At 40.7% G+C, this 27,478-nt stretch overlaps 2 protein-coding genes across 18 annotated transcripts in view; one reads left to right on the top strand and one right to left on the bottom strand.

The window, feature by feature from the left end:
* Positions 1-7,465, bottom strand: part of dcp1b (decapping mRNA 1B) — a 42,645-nt gene extending 35,180 nt beyond the window's left edge. Inside the window, exons 1-3 of the mRNA XM_077006526.1 lie at positions 7,041-7,465; positions 6,816-6,856; positions 5,775-5,902 (exon numbers count right to left, since the gene is read on the bottom strand). Coding sequence (XP_076862641.1) covers positions 5,775-5,902; positions 6,816-6,856; positions 7,041-7,223 — 352 coding nt within the window. The 5' untranslated portion in view covers positions 7,224-7,465. The remainder of the gene's footprint in view (positions 1-5,774; positions 5,903-6,815; positions 6,857-7,040) is intronic.
* The window catches only part of cacna1c (calcium channel, voltage-dependent, L type, alpha 1C subunit), a 427,514-nt gene continuing 404,516 nt past the window's right edge, over positions 4,481-27,478 (top strand). For 8 of the 17 annotated variants that reach the window (XM_077006517.1, XM_077006515.1, XM_077006519.1 and 5 more), the window contains exon 1: positions 4,485-4,845. In XM_077006517.1, coding sequence (XP_076862632.1) covers positions 4,722-4,845 — 124 coding nt within the window. In that variant the 5' untranslated portion in view covers positions 4,485-4,721. Of the gene's footprint in view, positions 4,846-25,690; positions 26,370-27,478 lie in introns of those variants that run through there. The other 9 variants (XM_077006525.1, XM_077006520.1, XM_077006518.1 and 6 more) reach the window with 5 other exon arrangements.

The raw sequence follows: 27,478 nt of genomic DNA, 5'->3' as shown, positions 1-27,478 counted from the left end.
TGGTAACCAAAAATTTAAAAACAAATTTGGGTTCTTTAGTCCCATTTTTAAGAACAAACGTTAAAAACCTTGGAGTAATTTTCGACTCAGAATTAAAATTTGACAAACAAATAAATGCAACGGTCAAGGCTAGTTTCTTCCAGCTTAGAACAATTGCCAAATTGAAATCCTTTCTTAATGTTTTAGATATGGAAAAAGACATCCATGCTTTTATTACTTCTAGACTGGACTATTGTAATGCACTGTATATTGGAATGCATGAAGCATCCCTTAAACGCTTACAGTTGGTTCAAAATGCCGCAGCCAGATTATTAACTGGAGCCAAGAAAAGGGATCACATTACTCCTATCTTGGCATCCTTGCACTGGCTCCCAGTGCATTACAGAGTCCAGTATAAAGTAGCGCTGATGGTTTTTAAAGCTTTGAATGGATATGCCCCTGTTTATATAGAGAACATGCTTTGTATGTATACACCCTCGAGATCGTTAAGGTCTGTATCAGTCACTTTTTGTGGTTCCACGAGCTCGCCTCAAGCAGAGTGGGGATCATGCTTTTTCTGTTGCTGCACCTAAACTCTGGAATAGTCTTCCACATGACATTAGACTCACCAAATCTGTGACTGTTTTTAAATCAAAACTAAAAACATATTTTTACAAGCTAGCTTTCTGCAATTGTTAAACTGTTTTAACTGCATTTGGAGGGATGTCTTATTCTGTTTTATGTAAGTTATATGTTTTATGTGAGCATGTTTCTATGTTATTCTATTTTATGTAATTATATGTTTTGAGAGCAGAGGGTATGGTGTTTCTTTGACCTTGTAAAGCACTTTGGTTTTAAATTGTGCTCTATAAATAAAATTTACTTTACTTACTTTACTTCGTTACCACCTCAACGCAAAACATGTTGGGCTAACGCGCAGGTCAGTAATGATAACTTAGCTGCTAAATGTATTCCTAGTACGATAGGGTGACCGTATTTCCCGGGACATGTCCGTATTTTTTAAAGAGAGGAAATGTCCTGGTTTTTAAATTAACTTCATTGGACCATTAAGACTGGATTAAACTTTCGCGAGTGGCCGTAGCGCGACTCCACACGCGTTTATACATGATGCGTCATATTATTTGTGTTGTTCGCTCTCTGTGGTCAAAGATAAATGCTTACAAGAAACGCTGCACATTGCGTCAACTGATGCAAGTTACGAACTACCGTCCAGGGGTGAGTTTCCCAAAACGTTCTTAGCGCCAAGTACTTCTTAAACTCGTACGTAAGACGTAAGTTTGGGAAACTCACCCCAGAAAGACAATGTCAAAGAAAATCCAGCAGCTGTATGATGAGGAAAGGGAAGTAAAACAAGTTATTGTGAAGAGCGCCACAAATGTGGCTCTGACTGGGGATCACTGGACCTCTGTTAGCAACAAGAATGATCTTGGTGTGACAGCTCATATTATAGATAATGAATCTATAGACGATTAAGATCCAGTCATTTGCTTTGAGCATGCAGAAGACCACTTCTAGGCACTATGGAGATGCCTGTGGCAGAGGCCTGGGAAATTTAAGAAAAATATACCATCTAAAATGGTATTAAAAAACATCTTCTGATTTACTTCAATTTTTCCAATATCTTGAGCAAAACTCCCAAAATTAAACAACATTTTTGGTCAGAATTTCCAGTGTTTTGAACGGTTTTCTGCACTCCTATATTGGTCTGTGTAGTAGACTGGTGGAAAAATAAACAAGATGTTGAAGTTTATGATTATGTTCATTGATTCATTCATCATTCAAACTTAAATTAATATTTCTCATGTTAAATACTGAAATGTGATTAAAATGCGATTAATTTCGATTAATTAATTACAAAGCTTCCGATTTTTTAATTGCGTCCCACCTCATATATATATATATATATATATAATAAAAAATATATATATAATAAAAATCTAAATATAAAATCCGTGTTACTGTTTAACTGGGAGGGTGGGGGAGACTTCTACTTTGACAAGAACAGTAACTTTTGACATCACATGACCAGGAAGTCCATGTTTGTACCTCCTTTTCCCATTGACACACCACACTGAAGTTCAGGACTTGAAGGCTCCCAAAATCCACTAATTATTCAAGATTTAGACAAAGTTACTTGAAGGAAAAAAATTAAATACTGTCTGGGGTATATTCACTTAAATTTTTCAACAATAATACCAGTTTCGATTCACTAAGTTTTGTATAAAATGGTAAAATTTAATTGTTGCCATATGGCAACTATATGCAAATATAGAATGTATATAGCCTATTGGACTGTAACTGACTTATCTAGTAGTAAGCTATTCTGAGACTATGCTTACAACTTATTACATTTAAAATGGGAAAAAAATAAATTTTTATTTACATTTTGTTATTCTAACCCTAACCTTTTTTAACTGCAACATTAGGTTGAATATAAATCTCACCACTGGAAAGCATAGGAATTGTAGACTGCATTTTGGCTCTATAGCCAGTTTACATATGATGCTATCATCCTCAGAAATTATGAAAGCCAGCATCTTTTATGTTAGAGGGAAGGTGAACAGGACAGAGTTGCTCTTCCTTAAGAGCAGAGTGAGGATGAGCTAGTGGGCAGTGATGAGGAGAATGTTGTTGTGAACCTGAATGAGAGTTGTAACAGGTCAGAGTCAGGTACAGACACAGGAGCAGAACCAGAAGAAACAGGTTGAGGTATTTTATAATAAAATGCAATAAATCTTTCATACATTGTGGCATTCTATCACAATCTTTTATGTCATGATTATTTATTTTACATTTCACTAGGTGAGCAAGAGAGATGTGGCATACGTCTTACTTCAGGCGTGTGTTCCTTACCTTAGATTCCAAATTAAAAAGTAGAATTGTTATAATTTAACTGTTTAAATATTGGGTTAAATATCACTACATATAATCTGGATTTCCTTGGTCCAATTTTCAATAAAATGTTGTTTTTGAAAAAAATGTGGGTTTTATGGTACTTTCCATAACTGCACATTAGCGTTAATAAGCAGTTGGACAAGTGTACCTAATAAAGTGGCTGGTGAGTGTATATATGTATTGGTATATGTCCAAAAATATATGCAATACCATAAAGGGTGCAATACCATAAGGGTAGACTAAACACAGCCATCAAGCCTAACCCAGACTTTACCTTTGAAATAGGGTTTCAAATCTGCACTTCAAATCACATTTTTCTATTTCCGTCACAAACTTTATATTGCTAAACTACACATAAACAAGTAATGCAAAGGGACTCCGTGCTTCCACATACAGTGGTTTCTACAACAGTCTGTCACAAAGGCAACAGTGGCAAGGATGGCACCTTAATAGCATGAAAAAAATGCTGTCTATATGCTTACTTTGCGGTCTTGTTTATTCCTTAATTTAAAATGTATCTCTCCCACTTTGAGTAAGTTACTGAAACCAGTCTTCTTTTTGTAAAGTAACATGATGCTGTAACTATCACTTTTAATTAAGTTATACCATACACATTTGTCTAGGCTGGTTTACATGTAGTTTATTGGGCCTCTCACTTTAAACTTGAATGTACATATCAATGTCATTTATTCTCTTATGGCTCTTCTGCTGTACAAGATCCTATGAAAAAACTACAACTATGGTACCTCTACTGCTACTACACATACTAATTGTGTTTTTAAACTCATTACTGCAAGTCAGACATGTGGACTCGAGTCACATGACTTGGACTCGAGTCCGACTCAAGTCACTAAACTGATGACTTGTGTGACTTGACTCGACAACATTATTGAAGACTTGCGACTTGACTTAGACTTTACCTTTACTGACTTGGACTTGGAATCAGACTTGAGCTTTAAGACTTGAAAAGACTTGAAATCCTTATTTTAACTAGACTGACCACAATTGCGACGACATCTCACTCAAGCGAGCCGAAACACTCAAACGCCTAACGTTAGTTAATCTGACTAACTTAATATACTACTAATCAACTGCATCATTTGTAAGGACCTGAAGACTATTGACTCCGTGTGGTAGTGGGCACAAGAGATCTTGGATCTCCACAATTGTTTTTGTGACTGTATAAGCATGGTGCTGACAGTTAGACAAACACCACTTCCCCAAATGGGGCAGAGGGAGATACCTGGCCCCCAACAACAGAGTGATAATGGGTAGAGGAAAGGAATGAAGAAAAGGAGAGAGGCTTGAGAGGGGGCTGCCATGCAACAAAGCATATATTGTGTTGAAAGCATGGAAGTATGTTGTGTTCTGCTGCTATTAAGATGTCTCCAAGACTACTGGCTGTGCCCTAAGCAGAGAGACAGTGCAGGTCAGAGCTTGGGAAAAACCCCAAACAAAATACTGATCCCTGGGAAAGGAAGAACATTCATAATAGGTTAAGTGAGATAGGAAGAGCAAAGGAGAGAGAGAGAGAGAGAGAGACACACACACACACAGGCTGACTGACTGACAGAGTGAGAGAGAGACTGGAGGTTCCATAAAAAGCAAACTTGCTGGCGCAAGACGACAACACAGAGGAGACGAGACCACACTCAGAACTCCTGGCAACACAGCAAGACACAAAATCTGAGGGACACTGAGGACCATACATCAAGACACACGTAGAGGTAGCACAGAAGCAGGGTGGAACGTAACTTTCAACAGCACACCGAATGCTCCTGATATACCAATTCTTCATCTGAACATCTGTCTCGGAGACGGGGAGAATGCTACGCAGGTTTTTCCAGAGGAGGCTGAAGCATGAACGCTTGCAGGAGGAGCCAGATGTGCGATTCAAAGGCAAACTCATCTCAGAGAAGGAGCTGGGGTACACGTACGTGCAGCCAGGAGGTAAGGCGCCCACACACTCCTGCGAGCAGCACTATTACAAGCCATATTTAAGTCATGGCAATGTTTGTATTAACTTGCTGGAGACATACTCCAGCTCTGCACACTGTTTCTCATGTGACAGTTTGCGTGTAATGGAAGCCATGGGATGGCACTAGTGGAAAACTTCTACTTGAGCATGTTCAGTAGTAAAGCTTACAGTTTAAATTAGCAGGTTACAAGGTACTGTTTGTTTTGTTCAAATAGGGAATATCCCACAAGTGTGAAACCAAAAAAAAAACCACAGTACAAATTTGGCAACAAATCTAATCAGCTACTGTAATTTACCCAAAAATTTACTGAAACACAGCCGAAAGATTATTTTTATTGTGACTGTAAAAAGTGAATACAATGTATGTGATGTGTTTCATACACATCTGTGTTCCGTTCCATTTAATGTCAAGTATTTCCCCTGAAACTTTGGCTGCTTGTCACATTTTAACATTTCACAGGGTTACATGTATGCCTGTACTTACACTGTTTAAGACCTGAGGTTTGTTATCTTATCAGGGCTGTCTGATTGGGTCTGCAATGCTGGCAGGACACTCATAGTGAAAGTTCAGCACAGGCCCTCAGTCACACATACCTCTGCACCATAAAAGGAGCTGTGGCTCTGAGGCCACTCTCCCAGACCTGTCCTTCTGCCAGTTTTCTTCCAAAACACATTCATACAACTTAGGTTCTCTTCCACTTCCTAAGCATTTAATTTCCACAGCATGCAAAACACATCTATGCCCTGTGGAATTTTCCATACTGCCACACAGACATAAATGGATATCTTTTTGAAAAAGTGATGAGCGGCATTTCTTTTAAGATGACTTCAATAAAATATATGAAAGGAAGATTGGACTCCAATTAAAGAAATTCAGGAGAATCCACTTCCAGTCACTTACATTTGGCATTCCTATATAGTAGAAAAGGGTCTTGAAGCTGGAAGTCCAGGTCCTTAGTGATGGGTTCAGTCAGGTTGTTCATACTGAGACGGTTCATAATGGTGAAACCATGCTTGGGAGAAGCTAGCCTGAAACAAAAACCCAAAAAAATACCACACTGCCTGAAAATATTAAGGATGGTCAGGTTAAGGCATGAGATACTTAAAATACAAGGAACAAAGTTAACAATAAATTCAACAGAGCACTGAAAAGTTTTGGTCATTGCCACTTAAGCTTAAGTATGAATAACTGCAAAGTACTGTAAGTAGAGATATTCAAAATTACACACAAACACTTCTATTTTTGCTATAAATGGAATTATAAGTTGTAATTATGTACTTGTCTTCTCTTTTGTTACACATTCAGAGCTAAATCTGATGTAAATCTACTTTTGTTATAGGAAAACAAATTATACAATCAGCAGCCTGGAATAATAATAGTTGTAACAGTGTAATTTATGGCATTATTTTGCTGAATCAGCACACCACCCAGGGATATATGCATTTAGAGAAATGGAAGACAGCTCTCCTAAATTTCTTAGATGAAGTTTTGCTTTGTCCATTTTTTGTTCTAGTAATATGCAGGTTAATATCAGCATTTATTTGCTTTCTGTGATCTAATGTGTTATAATGCTGTCAAAAGCAAAATTATCTGTTGGAATTTTTGTAATTTAACATTCTGCAAAATAAATTCCATACTTTCAAAGATACTTTGCAGCATATTTTATGTGCTGAAACATCATTTTTAAAACATTTTCCAAAAGAACTTCCCCATACAGTTCTCAGGTCTGAAAGTTTGGAACTTAAGGGAGAACCGTAACTGAGTGGCTCTTCAGTGGAGTTATCTCCGCTTCACTTAGCAACTGGAACCACAAGAATACGTACGTGCTTATATACCTATATAGTTAATGCTATCAACTTTTGTTTAGAGATGTGGAGCCTCTAATTTAGTGCTGTGCGCTTTTGCCAACAACATACGGCACGATCAAATAGCTAGCCGTACCTTGTATATACAAACAAAGTGCCTTCAACGTCCGTCTTTTCCTGTAAAACAGAACAAAGTGTCAGTAAGACCGTACACCGTGATGTTCCCATTATTCCATATACATCATCCCTATCTGTGGGACATAATTAAAATAGAAGCTGAATATTTATTACATGCTCAAGGTGCATTTAAGATAAGTTATTGTGAGAAAAGCGTGCGGCAACATATTAGTTGGAGACTTACCCATTCGTTTGTTTCGTTGTTAAAACTATAAAGTGCTACTTGACTGGCGACATCAACTATGTTGTTGATATAAGGGTCTTGTCTCTGCAAAGCAGCAAGACTTATGTCTAAACCTTTCGTCGCTAGACAAGTGCTCTTGTATGATGCAGTCATGGTTCCTTGTTTGCTTATTAACTTTGACATATTACGTTAGCCAGTTAGCTAGAAACCCTTCAAGTGGTTAGGCACTGTTTTAGCTAGACTGTTAGCTACAGCAAAAAACAAAAAAATATTAGACGGCTTTCGTCCGACCGGATCCACCACTAAAAAGACTGCCAAAATGAATTTGGAAATAAAAAAAACAGTCAGACATCTACACAATAGGATTAAAAGGCTCAATTTCGTCCAAAAATCTTTGGACTAACTTCTTGCTCTTCTGTGGTATAAAGATGGCTGAAATTAAAATCATGCGACAGATCGCCCCCAGCTGGTGGCTGTATAAAGACAAAATTAAAACGTCGCGACATACACTATCATTTTTGAGCAAATATTGCATTTGTACAAATTTAATAAAAGGTAATGAGAAAAATCCATACATGTCGCATGCTATGTTTTACCTTTGTTTCTTCAAACAGGCTGTGGATATAAAGTGCTTTTATATCCCTTGTGCATAATTGTTCAAAATCATAATGCATAGGTTCATGTATCAAAAGACAAGAAATTCAGCCTGAATGGACTGTGTGAAACACAGACATCAATTACCTTTCATTTTAACACTGCCAAAACTGCTGATGTTTTCAGTTAAAACATTTATTTGCATGTTTAATTTGAATGCCAGTTATATGGACCATCTACACTACACTGTAAAAATTTTTTTTTTGTAATTTCTACAGTAAATCACTGCCAAAAATTTGCCAATAAAATACTGTAAAATAACAGTAATGTTCTGCTGACAAAAATTACAAAATATTATCATAACAATGGTAATTTACTGTAAATAAAGTACAGACTATTACCACTTATTTACAGCAAATTTGATAAACAATAAATATGTTATAATGCTGTAATTGGTCTTTACAATAATAAGCTGTAATTCTAATAATTACAGTAGATACTTGGCAACTCGAGTTACCAATAAAGTACTGTAATGTTTTACTGATATATTACTGTAAAAATTACAGTTAGCTAAAGTTTTCTAATTTATTTAAAGATCTGGTGTGAAGAATGGATTTTGACATATGTATTAAGATTTTTATGCATGCACTGAGCAAATAATACTGCATACAACAGCGTGTGTTCAATTCAGCTTTTTAAGCAGTTTCTACCTCGATTCCTGAACCCACTTCAACAGCAATTGATTACAGTGTATATTGCCAAAAGTATTTGCTCACCTGCCTTGACTCACTTGAAGTTAACATAAATTCCTCCTCTCAACCTTCTTCTTGCCTCATTGACTCCCTAGGAGTTCCTAAGAGGGCGTTAAAGGAAATATTGCCGTAAATAATCAAGCCACTTTTAACTTCATGTCCATTGCCAGTCTTGGTCATATTTCTAAACCTCTTCAATTTAGTATTAATCAATCAATCAATCAATCAAATTTTATTTATATAGCGCTTTTTACAACAGTTGTTTTCACAAAGCAGCTTTACAAGTGCTGAGTCCTAGCCCCCAGTGAGCAAGCCAAGGGCGACAGTGGCAAGGAAAAACTCCCTAGTTTTTTGCATGAGGAAGAAACCTTAAGAGGAACCAAGACTCAGGGGGGAACCCATCCTCCTCTGGCCGACACCGGTCACCATGACAACAACAACAATTTAGACAGAAAGAAATAAAGAAAAGGAAAAGATGTAGTATTGTCCATCATGGTGTAGGCTTATCCGGTCAGGCAGCAGGTGGCTGGCACTGGATAAATCGCTTGTCTCTCCTCATCTCATTTTTCCTCGAGCAGGCGGGCAGCCATGTGGAGAAAATAAAACAGGGAAAATTAGCTCTGTATGAGGACATATACAGGACAGATGAAATTAAACACATTTCTGGAGTGTGGCAGCAACTCCGGCATTAAGTTAAACTATTACAGCCTAGCTAAAAAGGCAGAACCAGAAGGTAACATAGGCTTGGGGGCATTCTGAGACAATGGCATCCATCCACTGCACTGTCAACACACTTGAGTGACCACGAGCAGTGACAGGACGACAGCACCAGCACCCCAGTCAACCATAAAACCCTTCGTCTATGAACCCCTGGATCTGTACCTTTATCTAAGGGGGGATGTTAATTATCAAACGCTAAACCAAATAGGTGGGTTTTCAACCTAGACTTAAAGATTGTGACTGTGTCAGAGTCCCGTACGCATTTTGGAAGATTGTTCCAAAGCTGGGGGGCCTCATAAGAAAAGGCTCTTCCCCCTGCTGTTACCTTATTAATTTGTGGAACTAATAAAAGACCAGCACCCTGTGATCTTAGTTGACGTGGGGGTTCATAGTAGGAAATAAGTTCCTGGAGGTATTCAGGAGCAAGCCCGTGTAGTGCTTTATATGTTAATAATAGAATTTTAAAATCAATACGAAATTTAACTGGGAGCCAATGCAGGGCTGATAGGACTGGTCTAATATGCTGAAATTTTCTAGTTCTGGTCAGAACTCTGGCTGCGGCATTTTGAACTATTTGAAGTTTATTTAGATTCCTATTTGAACATCCTGTCTGTAGTGAATTGCAGTAGTCTAATCTAGAGCTAACAAAGGCGTGCACCAATTTTTCTGCATCATCCTGTGATAATGCATTTCTTAATTTGGCAATGTTGTGGAGATGTAGAATCAAGCTTTTTGTCTAGAAACCTGACCTCAACATATGTGAGGTTTCAATTTCTAGACCTGAATTTAAATCTGAAATATCTACAATTTTCAGACTGTCTTTAGGTTGTATAATAGTACAGAGACAGCTTTAGTAGAGATATAATAGAAATAATATTTTGTTTTGCCATGTGTTTTCAGTCTGCCATGCCCCTTTTGTTCTTATCCCCTTGGTTATTGTGTTCAGCTTGTTTAGTTGCTCGTTTAGTTGCTCATGTCTATGTATTTAATCCCTGCGTTTGCTTTTTTTGGCTGTCGGTTATTGCATGCATACACATACGTAAGTTCATACTTGTGTTTTTGTTGAGGCAGTTTGTGTTTTTGGCTCTGTTTTGAGTATGGTTTCCTCAATGTCTGTTTTCCCAGTACTTATCCTAAGTGAGACCATTGTATTTTTAGCTAGCTGTGTTTGTGTCGTCAGTAGCTTGGTTTGGTTTATCAGTGTGTGATTTTGTCGTTGTCTTCGGTTTTCTGTTTTGTTAATAAAATTTTTATGCTCCTGCATTTGCATCTTGCCCAACCAACTCAACGTTACAGAATAACTGACCGAAATATGATGCAGCAGGAGTGTCTTGCAGTACTGTCCTTTTCCAAGGACGATGAGGATTACAAGAAGCATTTGGACTATTTACAGTCATTCCTAGCTAGAGATGCCACGGGTAAATCCACAGCACTGCTTTCACTAACTCAATGCCCCATTGAGTATGATGGTGAGGAGCGACACTGCCGACAATTTTTACAGTGCAGTTTGTATTTTCAGCCCAATACTATCAAAAATATTCAGATGTTATTCATGAGATCCTGTTAATTGGAAAGGGTGGACATTATTTTGGCAAACGGGACAGAGGAGGCTTGGAATGCGGCAGAGTTTTTTTAACTACTGCAAGCTAGGTTTGCTATCATTACCTACCAGGTTCCTAGTGATGAGGCATCCAAGAACTTTTTTTTGGGGGGGGGGGGGGGGGGGGGGGGGGCTATGAGCTTGAGCGTTGATCCCATAAGGCCTATCAAGCAGACCCCATCAGTAATATGGGGAGGTTTAGGGAGGGAGTGAAGATGCAGGAAGACGCAATTCTCCTGTCACCCTGTCACAGATGTCGAGGCAGCGTCACCAGTGTCTCCAGACCCACAGTCAGCATCTCCAGTGTCTCCAGACCAGAGGCCAACATCTCCAGACACACGCCCAGTGTCTCCAGTGTCTCCAGACCCACAGCCAGCATCTCCAGACCCGTGGACAGCATCTCCAGTGTCTCCAGATCTACAGCCAGCGGAGATCAGCACCCATTCCCGCAGCCCAAAAGGGGTCAGCTCCCATCCCCGCGGCCTGTTCCCATGGTCTGCTAGTGACATGTGCCTGAAGTTGTGGCCCAAGAGAGGCTTGTCCTCATGGCCTGTCTTAGGCCTCCAGAGGCTGCTTGGCCTGCTCAGCTTGCTCCAGATGTCTGCCAGATGCTTCTTGCCTCACAGACTGCTTCTAAGTCTTCACACTACGGGGGTTCTCCCTTGGCCATTGGTACTACTGCCTGCCTTGGCTCTCCTAGAGCTCCAGAACTTGTCTGAGATTGTTAAGATTTATGATGTCCTGGCCTGTATGAGTCCCCTGTCCATGACGTTATTCCCTGAACCTAGATTTGTATTGGTTCCTCCCAGGTCTGCCAGGTACAGTGTTTTCTTGGATTTGCTCATTTTTACCGTCGCTTTGTCAAGAATTTCAATGCAATGGTGGCGCGACTCTCCGCGCTGACCAGGAAGTTGTCCAGCCCATTTACTTGGTCTCCTGAGGCCCAGACAGCATTTGACAACCTCAAGAGGTTTGCACCCGTTTTCAGTATGCCTAACCCCGACCTCCCGTTCATCATAGAAGTCGATGTTTCTGATGAGGGGGTTGGGGCTATTCTGTCCTAACAGTCCGGGACACCACCTAAGCTCCACCCCATGCCTATTTTTCTCACTGGCTAACACCCACTGAGTGCAATTACGACATCAGGGAAAAGGAGTTGTTAGCAGTTAAGCTGGCGCTAGAGGAATGGAGGCACTGGTTAGAGGGGGCTAAACACCCATTCTTGGTCTGGACAGACCACAAAATCTTGCTTATCTCCAGCAGGCTAAACGGTTAAACCCTAGGCAGGCAAGATGGTCTCTGTTCTTCGGATGGTTTCACTTCACCCTTTCCTACCACCCTAGGTCTAAGAACGTTAAACCTAATGCCCTCTCCCACCAATGGGAACCACCATCAGACCATCCGGCTCCCAGCACCATGCTGCTTGCTATCAGAATCATAGCTCCCATCCAGTGGAACATTGAAACAGCCATCAAGAATTAGACCCAGAAGGGGGTCCACCTGGGCAGTTGTATGTCCCTGCGCATCTAGGAAAGATGTCATGAACTCTCTGTTCGCAGCTCTACCAGGGGTGCAGCGCACCCTAGAACTCATTAATAGATGGTTCTGGTGGCCCGGCATGGATCGAGCAGTGGAGAAGTTTGTGACCGTGGTGTGTTCGCACAGCTAGGCCTCCCGGTCTAAGCTCTTGGGCCCGTTGTACCCCCTCCCGGTTCCTTCCTGGCCCTGGACCAGCATGACCATTGACTGTCACCGGGCTGCCCTCCTCCTAGTCATCGTGGATCGTTTCTCTAAGACTGGCAAATTCGTGGCTCTGGCCAAACTTCCCTCGGTCCACAAGACAGCAAAATTATTTTTGCAATATGTGGTGCATGTGCACGGGTTTGCCTTGGACGTGGTGTCTGACCGTGGGCCCCAGATTACCAGTCATTTCTGGGGAGCATGCCTCAGTCTTTTGTGGTTTCACCCGTAGACTAATGGCCAAACTGAGAGGGTCAACCAGAACCTTGAGCAGACATTGAGCTGTCTGGCCTCCACCAACCCAGGTCTGACCATCTGATTTGGGCGGAGTATGCCCACAACACCCTGTGGCATGCATCCCTGGGAATGTCCCCTTAATGCATATGCTCCGCCTATGTTCGCCGACAGGGAGGAGGAGGTAGCAGTGCCTGGGTCAGGCTATGTGTAGCCTGGCCTGGAAGAGGGCTCGCAAAGCCCTGCTGGTGGCTTCGGTGGTCCACAGTCGCAACGTTGACAAACACAGGCTCCCTGCATTGTCGTTCCATCCCGAGCAGAGGGTCTGGTTGATAGCTAAGGGCCTGCTGGTCTATGGGGGCACCAGGAAGTTGGCTCCACGCTAACTGGGCCGGTTTAAAGTGGTCAGACAAATTAATCCAGTGTCCTACTATCTGGCGCTTCCTCCTTTTCTCCAGGTCCATCCAGTCATCCATGCTTCATGGCTCTGGCCTATCCTGTGTAGACTTCCCGGCAATCTTGCACCTCCCACTCCCTGCATGACAGACGGGGCTCTGGCCTACACTGTTGCCTTCTGGGCATCCACTGGGTTCAGGATCGCAAACAGTTCCTGGTGGACTGGGATCGGTATGGGCCAGAGGAGCAGTCCAGTGTCCCCGCTTTGCATATCCTGGATCCTGCCCTGATCCGTGTCTTTCGTTGCGATAGGATGATTGCCTTGGGCCCGCGGGGTCTTGGGCCTAGGACGGAGAGCTCTGTCAGGGCTGGCTCCAGGATCATTCCACATGCCACCACTGGGGGAAGCCCATGAGCCAGCTCCCGGCAGCAAGATCGTAATCAGCGGCGATGAGCTGCAGTCTGTTCCTCTATTTAGGAAAGGCAATTGTAGTTCATCACTGCCGAGTTGTTTGTAGCCTTTGATATGAGTGTGCAACCAGTCTTGTGTGGAGTTCCAACATTGTTTCACATTTACCTCCTTCGAGTGGTCATACTCCTGTGTCTTTCTGGCCATTCTCAAGTTTTCCATTGCTGTCTTTTTCTCTGTGATTTTTCCATTGTCTTATGTTCTCTCTGGTTTCCCTTCCCCATACTTTGTGTATGGAGGCATTTTAGAAAAAAACTAAAACTAGAAAAACTAGAAAAAAACGAACAAAAGCAGACTTACACACATAAACCTCTAGACCAAAACATGAACTATAGGCTGTTACATCAACAATGACCAGCACAGACTACACAGAAACCAGGGATTAAATACAGGGGAAGTCAAGGAAAACCAAGTACAAACACCTGGGAATACTAATGAAGGGCAGGGTTACAAACTAGAAGGAAAGAACGGAAAAACACTGAAACCAGACTCAATCAATTTCAAAATAAGAGTACACAAAGGGAAACCAGGAAATATAAACCAAAACAAGAGGGGTAGTAGACAGGAACCGTAACATTACCAGGATTCCCCACGTTACAGTCCAAGAATTAACATGAATTTTACATGTTTTGATTAAGTTGTATTGGTTATATAAACATTTAATTGGTTATGTCCATGTACTTTATTTCATACCAATTTAATAGTTTATTTTCAAGTGTGTAGGTTGGCTTTGTCTTTTCATGCTTCTCAAATTAAAGGATTTTTTATTTTAATTCTTGGGCCCCTGTCACATATGGCTACGCCCCCTCTCCTAGCTGTCACTCTGGGTTCCCTTGTGTCTGTTTTCCTTGCCCGTTAGCCTCGCCCAGCTCGTCTGTAGCCCCGGTTCCCCTGTCTGCCACGCCTCGTCATCATCATCCTCACCTGTTCCTAGTTTAGTTCCGTGTTCATATAGTCCCTGTATTTCCCCAGTCTGGTTGTCGGTTGTTTTGTTCATTCTGTCGGTTTGTTTCTTCCTGTTCGCTGTCCTGGTCCCACTCGTGAGTTTGCTCTGTGTTTTCCGTCATCTATATTGATCTGCCTGTTCTGTGTTTCCCCGTCGTGTTTAGTTACCTGTCTGGATATACCCGTGTACCTTTCTTGTTCTGGCTGCCCTCCCGGTTTGACCCATGCCTGTCCATTCGACCATGGTTTTGGTATTCCCTTTAATAAATCTCGCTCTCCTCAGCGTTTGTGTCCGCCTCCTCGCTCCGCAGCGCAAGCTGCGTTACAGCCCTACTTCCCTGACATTTCATAGATTTCCCTGTTCTAGCACAGCTCACCCAGCTCATTTGCTAGGTATCATGACATGAGTCATGTCGTCCCTGTCCCGGTCTCGCCCACTGGTCCCAGTGTAGGTCGTTTTGTCCCTGTCCCCAGTGTCTGTTCCTCCCTCCCTGTTTGGCGTGCCCCGGTGTTGCACGCCCTGAGGGGGGGTTCTGTTACGTCCAGCTCCGCCCTCCTCCCTGGTCCCGCCTAGTTCCCCGGTTCTGTGCTGTCTGTTCCGCCCCCGTCTTTAGTGCCCACACCTGAACCTCGTTTCACTCCCCTGTTCAGAGTATATCTTCCCTTCTGTTTCAGTCCTCCGTGTCGGTCATTGTTTGTAAGTGCATCCCTCTATGTTTTCCTTGCCCTCGCTCTGCTTCGCCTACCCTTATGTGTTTTTCTGTTTAGCGTCCTTGTGATACTCTGTGTCTGTTATCAGCTTCTTGTTCGGTCTGCTGGTATTCGTTGGTTTTCCCCTCGGTGTCGTTGTATAGTTTTCATTCGGTTGTGTCTTCCATGTTGTTACTGTCTGCAGCCCTACACTTTGGTTATGTTTGTAGCTGTTCTCGTACGAGTAACCCTGAGCCTTTTGTTCGTTTAGTCCTCCGTGATTTCTAGTTCTGTCTTAAAGTAATGTGTGTGTGGTTTTGGATTCCGTCAAGAGTAGTTCTGTCGTTCTGTGGTTCTGTTTTGCTGTCTTGTTTTTTCATTGTTTCTGTTACGTGGATTCTCTTGTGCCTGGTGGTTTTGTCTGTCTAGTCTGCTTCTCGTATTATTTAATAAAGTAGTAAAATCTTGCACTTGCGTCACGCCTGTCCCCCCCCTGAAACGTTACATGCATCCTAGGGCTACTTTGACAATTCGTGCCTAATGTGGTGTATTACAGATCACTTGTATCACTTATATCAAACCCAACTTTTGAAATAAGATATTGTAAATTTAGACTAATCTAAAACTGGCATAGGCCTCTCTGCTGTAAAAAAAAGAAAAAGAAAAGAAAATGGAGAATCGAATCGAGGATTTAGAGAATCGTGACACCCCTAGTGCTTATTATGCTTGATTGCTGCTTGTTGACATCCACAAGTGTTTTTAATACCTGATTGAAAACACTGGAATGAACCTCTGTTCTTAAGAGTGGTAGCCGTAAAGGGGTTGAATAATTGTGTCAATGAAGAAATCACAAAAAGGCCATTTAGTACTTTATGACAAACAATTGATGCTATTTTAGTTGCATTTAGTTCTTTAACAAGTCCTTGTAAGATTTCATTATTAACACAATTACAAATGTGCACTGAATTCCAAAAAAACCTTCAAAGCATTGGGGGTTGAATAAATTTGATCACAATTGTATTTGTCTGGTTTTGATGTACTGTTTATTATTTGGGGTAATAGTTTCACTTTTGTTAACAGAGGATTGAATTATGAGATTTTCCCTTTTTGATAAAGGATGCCACAGATGCTGCCTTAAAATAAAGCCAATATATATACAAATCAGATTCTCTACACAACTCTGCATCAATGGAATGCCCTAATACTGTCTACAAAATTCTGGTCCTTTTTTGTGTCACATGTGCACATGTGTCAGAATAGTCAATAACTATGAACCAAAACAGTGCTGTATGGTAGATGCATATTTAATAAAACTCACAATGTCCTTTTTAATAATGGATACTGCAGAATTGGCCTGTGCAGCATTGTTGTTGCAGTAGACTTCAGTATGCAAATGGACTCATTAACACATCTAAACATTTGTTCTTGTGTGCTGTAAGCATCCAAACCAATCCCAAGCATTCTGGGCATTCTCAGAGTGCTTTGATGAATCACGGCTTTCACATTGTCACGTTCACCTCCACCCTACCTGTCAGTCTTGTTGTTGTCTTCTGTCTAGCCCCTCCTCTGTCTCCCTGTCACTGCTTTGTTTTGGTGTTCCATGTGTTCTCCTGCCATGCCTCTGTCATTTTTAGCCATGCCCCTTGTAATCATTGTCACATGTTTCTAGTTTAGTTCCCTTGTTAGTCCTATTTATAAAACCCTCTCTTTCATCTTCTCTGTGTTGGTCATTGTTCATGAGTCATGGTGTTAAAACTTGTTGCATGTATGCCTAAGATGGAAATGCTATTTGATTGCTATGTCTTTGTTTAACTATGTGTCAGGATTGTTAGATGTTCATTGGTGTGGTTTGTCGTATTGCTTGGTGTGCATGTGTTTGAAGCTTATGTGTTTTTAGTGTTTGTTTGTAAGTCCTTGTGCTATACTTCTTGTGTTTAAGGCTTAGATGGAAAGGCTGATTTTATGTCTTTGTTTGAATATGTATCAGGATTTCCTGTTGGATGTTCTTTGTTGCTGCTGGCCATATTGTTTAGTTTGTATGTGTGTTGATGTTCATGTATTTTTAGTGTTTGTCTGTCCTGTCAAATACCTTAAAAGATTCAAACTTGCATCCTACCACCTCCTACCCAGTGTTACACACATGATATAACAAGAGTAAATGTTGTTTTAAAAAAATAATACTGGCTAATAGTTAATCATCTCAAAGAGTGACCGCTGCTTTAAAAATATTTTACAAAGCATATTACAATTGTGATATGTAGCTTGTAGTTGAAATATAATTGCAATGTATTACTGTCGTATTGATGAACTCTAATCCAAATTGAACAGAACCTTAGAGAAGTGTTTTTCTCCCTAAATGCAGAAACTTTAAAAATAAATGCTCTTTGGACACTGTCCATAGGCTTACTTAATCTCATAAAGTAATGTGCAAGCTTTTCACATTTGTTCTGAAAATGAGACATTTCTAAAATTATCTAAAAATCTACTAAATGCATGTACAATCATTGGTCTTTTTTTAGGTGCACACATTTTACAGATGCATTTTATAGGTGCAGTTATAGACTGTAGCCAACCTAACATCATACACAATTAGTTAGCTATGCTCAGTGAAAATCATAACTGCTGTTTTTCTGACCATGCTAACCAAATGTTATTTGGAGGCAGAATGTTCAGAAATCTTGATCCCACAATTCCCAATAATTACTGACCTACATCTAACCTTTGCAAAATCATTGAAAAGATTGTGTCAACACAGTTGATATATGTTAACGCAAACGAAATAAATGACGCTTTTCAGTCTGGGTTCAGAGCACTGAAACAGCACAAGTTAAGGTAGTAAACGATACGAGATTAAATAAAGATCAGTCCTGTATCTGCTGGATTTAAGTGCCACTTTTGACACTGTTGATTAAGGAATCCTTCTTGATTGACTCCAGAACTGGGTAGGCCTTAGTAGCTTAGTCTTGGACTGGTTTAGTTCTTATCTAATGGGCGCAATTATTATGTTCTTCCTCCAGACATCAAAAAATAACTTGTGGGGTCCCCCAAGGATAAATTCTTGGGCCTATACTGTTCAACCTATATATGCTTCCGTTACCCCATATCATTAACAAACATATTAGTTGTCTTCAAAATGTAGACGATGCTCAACTTTACAATTCTTTAGAACCTAAAGCCTTAAAATAAATTCACTCACTGTTTGAGTGCCTAGGTAATATACAGACATAGATGTCGAACATTTTTTGCAATTAAACAAAGATAAGACTGAGGTTCTCGTTATTGGTAGTGATTCACAAAGAAATGATGTTCAGACTTATAAAATAAAATAAAATTTATCTGAAGGACAAACAGTGTGTAAAGAACGTTGACGTCACTTTTGATCATAATCTGAGCTTTAATCACACATCACAACTATGTGCAGGACAGCATATTTTCACCTTCAAAATATCGCTAAGATTTGAGACGTGCTCTCTCCTGCTGATAGTGAGAAACTATCTGAATCTGTAAATCTGGGGATTTGGTAGCATCTACCTATCATGCACACTACCTATCATATTATGAGACAGTTTCATGTGAACTGGACTGTGTAAAGACTACAAACAATGGCAACACTAATAATTAGATCTTTAATACTCTAGACAAAAGTTATTTTACATCATAGCATGAACTTTAAAGGTAGAAAAAGTACCTACATTCACTTGGTGTATGCTAGAAACTTTTTTCATTGCCAGTCAGTGATAGACATCTGATACTCTGACTAACAGATGGGCTGAGCAGGTAGGACGCAGATGCAGATTTTTGGAGTTTTAATAAAAGAACTAACACAAAAACAACATACTCATACAAAGAACAGAGGTGACATGAACGGCTAAACATGAAGACACAAGTAGCTTGAACTACAAAAATCATTAACAAAAACCAGTACTCACAACTAGAACGTATGACTTACAACTCGCCACATACAACTCGCAATTCACAACCTACAATAACACAACACTAAAGACCAAACACAGGACTTAAATACACCAACTAAACTAAAGGAACCCAACAAGACACACCTGAAAGCAATAACGAGGGGCAGAGAACAAGGCAGCGGTGTGAAAACAGACAACTAGAAATTTCAGAATAAAAGACTCAAACACACAGAAAACAAAACAAAAGACATGACTGACAGGGGAGGCAGGACCACATGACACTGACAGTCATTTATTGTATGACTGGATCATTTCACAAAATCTATTATACACTCACTGGCCACTTATTAGGTACAACTCTCCAAAGGTTCAATAACGTAAATGTCGAATCAGCCAATCACATGGCAGCAACTCAATGCATTTAAGCGTGTAGACATTTACATTTACGGCATTTAGTAGACGCTCTTATCCAGATCACAGAATTCATCCTAGGTAATAGTATGGATAGGCCAGAATTCAAGATACCATTGAGTCAGATTACTACTAAACTACAGGAGTCAATGTCATTACCTAGTGTTTTGCAAGTTAAATGTTTGGTAAGAAGCACAAATAACCATAGACAGACATACAATTTAAGAACAACGGCAAGTGGTATCTGCTGAGTTAGTGCTCTGTTAAGAACTTAACAAACAGGTGAGTCTTCATTCTACGCTTGAAGATAGCAATAGACTCTGCAGGCCGAGCAGCTCATGGAAGATCGTTCTACCATCTTGGAGCCAGGACAATGGCCAAGACGATCTGCTGCAGTTGAAACCGAGCATCAGAATGGGGAGGAAAGATTATTTAAGACTTTGAATGTGGCATGGTTGTTGGTTCCAGACGGACTGGTCTGAGTATGTCAGAAACTGCTGATATATTAGGATTTTCATGTACAACTATCTCTAGGGGCAGTCATGGCCTGGCGGTTAGGGAACTGGTCTTGTGACCGGAGGGTCGTGGGTTCGATTCCCAGACAGAACATGACTGAGGTGCCCTTGAGCAAGGCACCTAACCCCAACTGCTCCCCGGGCGCCGGGCTAGGGCTGCCCACCGCTCTGGGCACGTGTGATCCACAGCCTCCTAGTAATCACTAGTGTGTGTGTATGTGTTCTGACTGCACAGATGGGTTAAAAGCGGAGGACAAATTTCGATTGGGGTGTAAAAATCACAATTGACAAAATATGGCACATTTCATTTTCATTTTTCATTAGTGTTTACAGAGAATGATCCGAAAAAGAGAAAATATCCAGTGAGTGGCAATTCTGTGAGCGCAAATGCCTTGTTGATGCCAGAGGTCAGAGGAGAATGGCCAGACTGGTTCGAGCTGATAAAACGGCAACAGTAATTCAAATAACCGTTACAACCGAGGCATGCAGAAGAGCATCTCTGAATGCACAACACATGGATCTGTGAGGCGGATGGCATCAGATGGCTAATTCCAACAGGATAACGTGCCAATCTTTGCCATGAAGGATTAAGGCAGTTCTGAAGGCAAAAGGGGGTCCATTCCGGTACTAGCAAGGTGTGCAAGTAGCCAGTGAGTTTGTATATATATATATATATATATATATATATTAGGGGTGGGACACGATTAAAAAAATTAATAGAATTAATCAGAAGCTTTGTAATTAATTAATCAAAATTAATCGCATTTCAGTATTTAACATGAGAAAAATTAATTTAAGTTTGAATGATGAATGAATCAATGAACATAATCATAAACTTCAACATCTTGTTTATTTTTCCACCAGTGTACTACACAGACCAATAGATGAGTGCAGAAAACGGAGCAAACAGTTTTCAGAACACTGGAAATTCTTTAATTTCCCAGGCCTCTGCCACAGGCATCTCCATAGTGCCTAGAAGTGGTCTTCTGCATGCTCAAAGCAAATGACTGGATCTTCATCATCTATAGATTCATCATCTATAATATGAGCTGTCACACCAAGATCATTCTTGTTGCTAACAGAGGTCCAGTGATCCCCAGAGCCACATTTGTGGCGCTCTTCACAATTACCTGTTTTACTTTCCTCATCATACAGCTGCTGGATTTTCTTCGACATTGTCTTTCTGGACGGCAGTTCGTAATTTGCATCAATTGGTGCAATGTGCAGCGCTTCTTGTAAGCCTTTATCTTCGACCACAGAGAGCGAACAACTCTGCAAATAATATGACGCGTCAAGTTTAAACGCCTCCGCCGCTCGCACGAGGTGTGCGGAGTCGCGAGCTACAGTCACTCGTGAAAGTTTAATCCAGTCTTAATGGTCCAATGAAGGTAATTTAAAAACCAGGAACCATTTCCTCACTTAAAAAACAGGATGTGAAATACGGACATGTCAGGGGAAATACGAATGTTTGGTCACCCTATCGTACTAGGAATACATTTAGCAGCTAATTTATCATTACTGACCTGTGCGTTAGCCCCAACATGTTTTGTGTTGAGGTGGTAACGAAGGGTGGAAGTGCTCTTGTGATAAGCAAACTCCTTCCTGCATAAAGTGCAAATAACAATATTTGTGTTTGTACTTCCATTTGGAAGTTTCTTATATTTAAATTTCCCATCCACCAGCGTAGCCTCTTCAGTCATCTCCATCATGATCTTATTGTGCGTCCATATAATCTGTATGCCTGGAACTCGTGCACTGAGAAACATTACACGGTGCAAAAGTGTCTCATGCGTTAAATGCATAAAAAATTTTAGTTCGTTAATTTTCCTGTAAGTAATTAATCGAAATAATGCGTTGTAGTCCTACCACTAATATATATATACACTACCGTTCAAAAGTTTGGGGTCACCTAGACAATTTTGTGTGTTTCCCTGAAATTTCATACTTTTATTCATCAAATGAGTTGCAAAATGAATAGAAATATAGTCCAGACATTGACAAGGTAGAAATAATGTTTTTTTTTATTTGAAATAATTTTCTACTTTAAACTTTGCTTTCGTCAAAGAATGCTCCCTTAGCAGCAATTACAGCATTGCAGACCTTTGGCATTCTAGCTGTTAATTTGCTGAGGTAATCTGGAGAAATTTCAACCCATGCTTCCAGAAGCCGCTCCCACAAGTTTGATTGGGTTAATGGGCACTTTTTTCGTACCATACGGTCAAGCTGCTCCCACAACAGTTCAATGGGGTTGAGATCTGGTGACTGCGCTGGCCACTCCATTACCGATAAAACACCAGCTGCCTGCTTCTTCTCTAAATAGTTTGTGCATAATTTGGAGGTGCTTTTGGTCATTGTCCTGTTGCAGGATGAAATTGGCTCCAAACAGGGTATGGCATGGTGTTGCAAAATGGAGTGATAGCCTTCCTTATTCAAAATCCCTTTTACCTTGTTCAAATCTCCCACTTTACCAGCACCAAAGCAACCCCAGACCATCACATTACCTCCACCATGTTTGACAGATGGTGTCAGGCACTCATCCAGCATCTTTTCAGTTGTTCTGCGTCTCACAAATGTTCTTCTGTGTGATCCAAACACCTCAAACTTTGATTCATCTGTCCATAACACTTTTTTCCAATCTTCCTCTGTCCAATGTCTGTGTTCTTTTGCCCATATTAATCTTTTTCTTTTATTGGCCAGATATGGCTTTTTCTTTGCCACTCTGCCCTGAAGGCCAGCATCCTGGAGTCGTCTCTTCACTGTAGACGTTGACACTGGCGTTTTGCGGGTACTATTTAATGAAGCTGCCAGTTGAGGACCTGTGAGGCGTCGATTTCTCAAACTGGAGACTCTAATGTACTTGTCTTCTTGCTCAGTTGTGCAGCGGGGCCTTCCACTTCTCCTTCTACTCTGGTTAGAGCCTGTCTGTGCTCTCCTCTGAAGGGAGTAGTACACACCATTGTAGGAAATCTTCTTGGCAATGTCTTGTATGGAATAGACTTCATTTCTCAGAACAAGAATAGACTGTCGAGTTTCAATTGAAAGTTGTTTTTTTCTGGCCATTTTGTGAGTTTAATCGAACCAACAATTGTAATTCTCCAGATTCTCAACTAGCTCAAAGGAAGGTCAGTTTTATAGCTTCTCTAATCAGCAAAACTGTTTTCAGCTGTGCTAACCTACTTGCACAAGGGTTTTCAAGGGTTTTCTAAATATCCAATAGCCTCCTTACACAGTTAGCAAACACAATGTACTATTAGAACACTGGAGTGATGGTTGTTGGAAATGGGTCTCCATACATCTATGTAGATATTGCATTAAAAACCAGATGTTTACAGCTAGAATAGTCATTTACCACATTAATAATGTATAGAGTGTATTTTTGATGCATTTAATGTTAGCTAAATTGAAAAAAAAAACTGCTTTTCTTTCAAAAATAAGAACATTTCTAAGTGACCCCAAACTTTTGAACGGTAGTGTATATCAGTAGCGAACCGTGACCATTAAACCTGGGCCTGCTCCCATCTCAAAAAAAATTGTTGTGATCAAGACTCAACAATCAAGCTAGCGGTGGTACGCTAACGCTAGCTAGCGTTGCCACAGCAGGTGGAAATTATCATACAGTTAAGACTGCCCACTAAGAGGGAAGATATGATTGGTCAATTTTACTGTCATTTGAAACTGGTATTGCACTGAATTATAACTGCCTGGCCCTCTGTAAACGAACATCGGGACCACCAATCACAAACATTCTGCGGAGGCATCACAGTCCTGATAGGGGGAGACACAGGCCCACACTATTAACCTCTCTTAACCTCTTACGTTCCAACACAGATGGAATAGACACGGTTGAATAATTTATTTGCTTATATTTTTGTAATTGTTTAGATGTCGAGTGTCAAACTGTAAGTAGATAGGCAGGTGCATAAGTTTGTGCACCAAAAAAAACCCCATAACTAAATATTTAGTAGATCTTCCTTTCGCAGAAATAACAGCCTCTAAACGCTTCCTATAGCTTCTAATGAGAGTCTGGATTGTGGCTGAAGGTATTTTAGACCATTCTTCTTTAAAAAGCATCTCTAGTTCATTCAGGTATGATGGTTTCTGAGCATGGACAGCTCTCTTTAAGCGACACCACCGATTTTCAATAATATTCAGGTCTGGGGACTGAGATGGCCATTCCAGAACATTATACTTGTTCCTCTGCATGAATGCCTTAGTAGATTTTGAGCAGTGTTTAGGCAGTGTAAAATGGACACAGCGAGAAAAAAAAGAAAATTTTCAACATCCTTCGCTTCTGTTTATTCGAGATTTTGCTTGGTCTGCCACTTCGAGCCTTGACTTGAACTGTACCTGTCTTCTTCCATTTTCTCACAATGTTTCTCACACTGGAGACTGAAAGCTGACATGTCTGAGATAGCTTTCTGTATCCTTCCCCTAAACCATGACGGTGAACAATCTTTGTTTTCAGGTAATTGGAAAGTTGTTTTGAGTCTCCCATGCTGCGACTCTTCAGAGAAGATGCAAAGAGGATAAAAACATACAATTGCCACTCTTAACTACCCTTTCTCATAATTGGAGTCACCTGTGTATGGAGGTCAAGGGTCACTGAACTTACCAAACCAAATTTGAGTTCCAATAATTTGTTCTAAAGATTTATAATAAAATGACAACAGTGCCCAAACTTATGCACCTGCCTATTTTTGTTTAGACAATTATTGCACACTTTCTGTATATCATCATATAAACTTCATTTCACCTCTCAAATATCACTGTATTTGTCCCCTATATGATATATTTAACTGAATATATAATATATATATATATATATATAACATTTGTGTGATTATATTATCCTGATTTGATCCTCATTGATTTTAGGGAGACTAAGAACTCTGTATTTGTGCACAACAGAGTGAAAGAAAGAGTGTGTGAGAGATGGAGGTGGTGGTGGGGAGGGGTGTAAAGCAGGGATGTCTCTAGAGAAAATGGGATGTTTTCCCATGGTCAGGAGGGGAATGCCTGCTCCCAAACTCATACTTGGGCAATAAGGCATTTGATGATGACGGATCTGAAGTCTTCTTGTGTAAATTCCCAGGCCCTTCCAAACCCTTTATCAACCTACCCTGTGGTGGTTGTAGTTTATATGAACAGAAATGACAGGGAGGAGATTAACTGAATGTATGTCTCTTAACTGGATTTGATGAGTGGTAACACTGACATATTAACTGAACTGTGGTAACTAAGAAACACATTTTCTCTGCTTCACTTGTTGTGTAACCTTTGATATTGATATGTATAACCTTAACCACTGCAGATAATTATGTTTAATATTGCAGGGGGGTTAGGAACCGTTACGTAATCTTTTTCAAAATGGCTTAATGCCACAGACCAACTAAAGTTAGTCCAAGGGGTTAAATAAACAAGTATTTCAGATAACCCAAAATCCGGGTCAGAGTAAATGTCTGTCCCGTTCTTTTATCTACAAAGAAGCTCCATTCGATGTTTTACTCTCCCTACGGAGTTAGTATGTCTGGAAAATCGCGGACGATTTATTCTATTTTGTAGCGCAGTAACATCTGGAAGCAGTCTGAGAGTCTACATGGGAGGGGGGGTTTGGTCGTCACCCCTCTCCAGTGTGCGCTCTCCCCCTCTCCCTCTTCCTCTCTCCAGACAAGTATTACTGCAGAGAGACAGCCTAGCGCTCTCCGCAAGGCCACCGAGAACTCCCGTTTATTTCGATCATGGACTGGACACGACTGCTTTTGGACTCTAATTCCTAATGGTGCGCACAAACTATGCCTATTTTGGAACACCACAGATGGAATCGATATGATCAGAAGATTTAACCCTGTGTGATCCGATGTGGAATACATACCTTTTACCTTGCTTTTGTTAGATTACAAGCGGTCTCTTCTTATCCGATAGTCAGATCCTGATTTTTGTGCGTTTCGTCAGGCATTTGCAGCATACTATTGTAAACACTTCTAAGCAATCTGATACGATTTTGGTTATCACTAGCAGCAAGTGGTGCTAGTATCGCGTTTCTTGGGTAGGGCCCGGATGTTCCAAGGATGCACTGGTTCGTTTTCTTAGGTGGCTCCAGCGAATACCTATTTCTGTTTTTTAACTCCATAATGGGAATTAGGTAATATTAACTCAACCAAAAGAAAAGGAATATCTTGCGCTTTACGTTCTTCATTTTCTCCCCTCCCTGATTTCTTTCCCATCTTGGGTTGCTCCCCCCTCCTTTTACAATCTTCTTCATTCACCTACGGATAAAGCTGGACTACATATATGGTAAATGAGAGCAAAAACATGTACATACCGGAGGAAACCCTTGAAAACCATCAAGGTAATTTTTACATTTATTATCGCTGTTTGAAAACTGTGTGTGCTTCTGCGTATGTGTGTGTGTGTGTGTGTGTGTGTGTGTGTGTGTGTGTGTGCGTGAGCGCGCGCGCGCGTGTGTGCCATATGGATGGGCTGTTAGGGAGGGGAGACGTATGATGACTGTCTTGGCTTTGTAATGTACATGAAACGGAGGTGTACCATATCATCTTCAGCACAGGGACATGTGCTCTTCGTGTTGATCGCGCTACTCTGATTTGTCATAATTTGTGATAGAAAATCAAGAAAGAGGCGGCCGTACGTCTCAATCACGAAATGACTATATAACTAGACGACGGGTATGTTCGTAAGATCAATATATTGCACTGAAGGACAAGATAATACTATAATTGATAAACTTGTGGATTTTATTTCGAGGCAATGAGTACGGGTTAAAGCTACTGGAGGACGTATCGTGGAACGTGTATCGGCGTGTGGCCGTAGTCACAGATGAGACGCACGCAGATGTGAATTGACTTTCTTGACAACTTCATTAGTAACGAAATTCCTTGCAACAATGCTGTGTTGCCTGTTCCTATGGATTCAGTCTGTGCTTCGTGTATTACAGCCTGAGGGATGACGGCGACATAGCCCATCGCCTTAATTTAACACGGGTGGTGCAGCCCAACTGTACAGCAACTGTCCAGAGACCTACAATATGATTTATCGCTTCCGAGTTTGGGTACAGTATTTTGTTAGAATGCATGGTTATTACTGTAGTTTGTGTCAGCAAACAGTGCAAATGAAGCTAATTTTTGTCACTCGTTCAAGTGTTCAGAGCTACACACTGTTGCGTGGCGCAGAAAGCCTATCTGCTACTACAGCTTTTATGCAGTTTGTAGGCTTCAGTAATTTCAAAATTGTAAATATTACACATTGCGTTCTTGACATTAATATTTCTCGTTTTCAACGTTGTTCATAGACTTCAATATCGGGCTTCTGGCGCCGTGGTAACGCAGCAGTGCACAGTAGGAAATAGCAACAGCGACGGTGTAGGCCGAGACGACCCTACATTCTTGGTTCTAAATTTGCCCAAATGCCATAGCAATGGTTCTGTGTTGTGTCATTTTCAGT

Source organism: Brachyhypopomus gauderio, chromosome 5, assembly GCF_052324685.1.
Source record: "Brachyhypopomus gauderio isolate BG-103 chromosome 5, BGAUD_0.2, whole genome shotgun sequence".
Taxonomy (NCBI): Eukaryota; Metazoa; Chordata; class Actinopteri; order Gymnotiformes; family Hypopomidae; genus Brachyhypopomus; species Brachyhypopomus gauderio.
This window is presented reverse-complemented; position numbering and strand designations above follow the sequence as displayed.